This window comes from Schistocerca cancellata, chromosome 6, assembly GCF_023864275.1.
Source record: "Schistocerca cancellata isolate TAMUIC-IGC-003103 chromosome 6, iqSchCanc2.1, whole genome shotgun sequence".
Lineage (NCBI taxonomy): Eukaryota > Metazoa > Arthropoda > Insecta > Orthoptera > Acrididae > Schistocerca > Schistocerca cancellata.
The window spans coordinates 157,605,738-157,609,575 of NC_064631.1; the positions used below are offsets into that span (position 1 = coordinate 157,605,738).

Below are 3,838 nucleotides of genomic sequence, written 5' to 3' on the forward strand. Positions count from 1 at the left end.
GGATCATTTAGTAATCGCGAAAGCGTTACGGAGATGATAGATAAACTCCAGTGGAAGACTCTGCAGGAGAGACGCTCAGTAGCTCGGTACGGGCTTTTGTTAAAGTTTCGAGAACATACCTTCACCGAAGAGTCAAGCAGTATATTGCTCCCTCCTACATATATCTTAGAAGAGACCATGAGGATAAAATCAGAGAGATTAGAGCCCAGACAGAGGCATACCGACAATCCTTCTTTCCACGAACGATACGAGACTGGAATAGAAGGGAGAACCGATAGAGGTACTGAAGGTACCCTCCGCCACACACCGTCAGGTGGCTTGTGGAGTATGGATGTAGATGTAGATGTAGATAGGTGTCATTATTTTCGGGAACAGCAGGAGTATAAAGACGTCTGGGGGCAGGAGGCGTGCAGCACAGCCCAGGATGTCGCGCCCCGCCACAGTGACTTGGAGCCCCTGTCTGTGGCTGCTGCTGCTGTCAGCGGCTGCGGCGTGGCCGTCCGCGGTCTGGCAGCGGACCGGCGCCCACGAGCGCATCGTCGGCGGCCACGAGACCAGCATCGCCGACCTCCCCTGGCAGCTGGCCTTCGAGCTCGGCGGCGACCAGCGGTGCGGCGCGTCCCTCATCGGCGACTCCTGGGTGCTGACCGCCGGCTACTGCGTCGAGGACGTCAAACTGGACTACTTGGCACTGCGGGCGGGCTCCTCCGTCCGTGGCGATGCACAGATATGTATTTATTCCAATCTCCTAGTAGTCCAGATCCTCCTTTTCCCTCGCTCTGTCCATCTCGTCCTCCCCCTCTCTCTGTTCATCTCATAGTGTCCCCTCTCTCTGTTCACCTCCCCCACTCTCTGACCATCTCCTCCTACCACTCTCTCAGTACACCTTCGCCTCCCCCTCTCATTGTACACCTCCTCCTCCTCTCTCTGTCCATCTTCGCTTCTTTCCCATCTCTGTCTACCTCCACTCCCCCTCAGCTGTATGTCTCCAACCCCTCACCTACTCTGCCCAGATCCTCTATCCCTTGCCTTTCTTCAACTTCTCCCCCTTCCATTCTCTATCCATCTCCACCCCCACTCTCTCTCACTCCATATCCTCACCTTATCCATCTTGGTCCATTTCTCCCTGCCCACATCTCTTCGCTGCTGCTGTCGTCGCAGTTTCGAATCCTGCCTCGGGCATGGATGTGTGTGATGTCCAGAAGGTTAGTTAGGTTTAAGTAGTTCTAAGTCTAGGGGTCTGATGACCTCAGATGTTAAGACCCATAGTGCTTGGAGCCATTTTAACCATTTTTTGAACCATCTCTCTCTCCAACTCTTCCTCCTTTAAAACAGAATACCAAAAGCATAATTTTATTTTAGTATTAAGAAACAGGGACAATAAATTGGCAACTGGTTTGCTAACTAACATCTTCCTTTCTCTCACTCCGCTATACAGCCAGCCTTAAAACTTTATAAAACAACGCTGGAGAGCCAAAGAACCTGGTACACCTGCATAATATCGTGTAGAGCCCACGCGAGCACGCAGAAGTGCCGCAACGCAACGTGGCATAGACTCGAATAATGTCTGAAATGGCGCTGGAGGGAACTGACACTATGAATCCTGCAGGGCTGTCCATAAATCCGTGAGAGTACGAGGGGGTGGAGGTCTCTTCTGAATAGGAAGTTGCAAGGCAACCCAGACATTCTCAATAATGTTCAGGTCTGGGGAGTCTGGTGGCCAGTGGAAGTGTTTAAACTCAGAAGTGTGTTCCCATAGCCACTCTTTAATCAATCCGGACGTGTGGGCATCGCATTATCCTGCTGAAATTGCGAAAGTCGATCGGAACGCACAATCGACGTGATTGGATGCAGGTGATCAGACAAGATGCTTACGTACGTGTGACCTAACAGAGTCGTATCTAGACATATCAGGTGTCCCATATCACTCGAACTGCACATGCAATACACAATTACAGAGCCTACGCCAGCTTGATCGGCCTCCTTCTGACATGCAGGGTCCATGGATTCATGAGGTTGTCTTCACACCCGTACTCGCTCATCCGCTCGATACAATCTGAAACCAGACACGTCCGACCAGGCAACATGTTTCCAGTCATCAACAGTCCAATGCCGGTGTTGACAGGCACAGGTGAGGGTAAAGCTTAGCGTCGTGCGGTCGTCAAGGGTTTACGAGTGGGCCTTCGGCTCCGAAAGGACATAGCGATGATGTTTCGTTAAATGGTTTGCATGCTGACACTTGTTGATGGCCCAGCACTGAAATATGCAGAAATATGCGGAAGGGTTGTACTTCTGTCACGCTAAACCTTTCTCTTCAGTCGTCGTTGGTCCCATTCTTGCAGGATCTTTTTCCGACCGCAGCGATGTCGGAGATTTGACGTTGCCGGATTCCTCATATTCACGGTACACTCGTGAAATGGTCGTACGGGAAAATTCCCACTTCATCGCTACCTCGGAGATGTAGCGCCCTATCGCTCGTCCGCCGACTGTAACACCACGTTAAAATTCATTTACATCTTGATAACCTGCCATTGTAGCGGTAGTAACCGATCTAACAACTGCGCCAGAGCGTTGCCCACCGCAGCGCCGTATTCTGCCTGTTTACATATCGCTGTACTTGAATACGCATATCTATAGCAGTTTCTTTGGCACCTCAGTTCGTAAGAATCCTTACCAATAGAAAAACCTATTAAATAACTTCACTTAAAACTGTACGCTGAAATCAAATTATGCTTCTAGTTTTAATAAAAGGTAATAATAAAATTGACAATTAGCTGTTTCCCAACATGTGCCCTTCCTGTTTCAGCGATATCGACAACCTTAAAATCTGTTTTTTTTCTTTTACATTGAACATCTCATCCGCCCAAGCACAAATAATTCAACCAGTTAGTCTTTCATCAGCTAACAGGTAACACTTCCTGTCTCAGCTAAGATAGCGTGCAATACGACCCTCTTTTCAAAACTGAACAGTTCATTAACATATCACAGAAGACATTAGTCAATAATAATTACTAAACAAATTAAGCAATGTAATCGGCCCGACACAACTTTCCTTGTATGTTAAATGTGTGGTTGCTGGCCAGCGGTCCCACAGCTGATACTTATACGTCATTTCGGCAACAACCTTCCTTGCACCCACTGCTCCGGGAATTTCTGGAAGGTACCTTCACACGGGGCATCGAGGACGTTGTTGCGGCTTGCAGTAACCATCACAGTCCTTAAGAGACTCTGCATGGGACGAGCTTTCAAATCTTCACTCTACTGTCGACTTTACAGATACAGCTTACACCTCCACCATCACCACAAGCTGGCATCTGTCCCCACTGACCGTCAAGAAGCAATTCTCCGCTGCCAATTCCATTAATCATCCATCCCTGACCGGCATAGACGGCACTCACTCCCAAAGGAAGTGAGGCAAAGGCATTTCTCCAAGAACTCATAGCAGCACAACTGGCTCTTTCATTCCACTTTCAAGCCAGAAAAAGTGATTCTGAAAGAAAGTATAGTGGTAGCTGAACATCGATTATAACTGAGCTTAGACGACAGACACAGGTCCGTCGTTTCATCCTGCTTCAACTCTGTACCAAATATATCAATAGAGTGACTGGTAAGTGATGATGTTCCAGACTTTGGCAGCCTGTGACTACATGTATTCATTGTGTGAGAGATTTGGAGAACCTAGTGCCCAGAATAAGAGCTGAACACGCACTAATCGAGGTGCGGTTGGACATCATGTGCTACATGTGATCTTGCATTGTCTTGCTCTAAGATGATGTCACTGATGTCTCAAAGTGGGGCACATCCACTGGCCGTGGTGATCGTGTTGCGTAGCTGATGG

General features: G+C 48.7%; 1 protein-coding gene across 1 annotated transcript; it reads left to right on the forward strand.

The window, feature by feature from the left end:
* Window positions 1–424: 424 nt before the first annotated feature.
* Window positions 425–3,413, forward strand: LOC126088220 (trypsin delta-like). Its single transcript, XM_049906347.1, has 2 exons — window positions 425–731; window positions 3,277–3,413. The coding sequence occupies exons 1-2, from the start codon at window positions 425–427 to the stop codon at window positions 3,411–3,413; spliced, it is 444 nt and encodes a 147-aa protein (XP_049762304.1).
* The last annotated feature ends 425 nt before the right edge of the window (window positions 3,414–3,838 follow it).

What these genes read in the sequence shown, in the direction of transcription:
- LOC126088220 (XM_049906347.1), top strand. Translation starts at nt 425, where the DNA reads ATGTCGCGCCCCGCCACAGTGACTTGGAGCCCCTGTCTGTGGCTGCTG. An exon ending in CCGTGGCGATGCACAGATAT is followed by an intron (nt 732 to 3,276) that starts GTATTTATTCCA and finishes TCGACTTTACAG; the next exon opens with ATACAGCTTACACCTCCACC.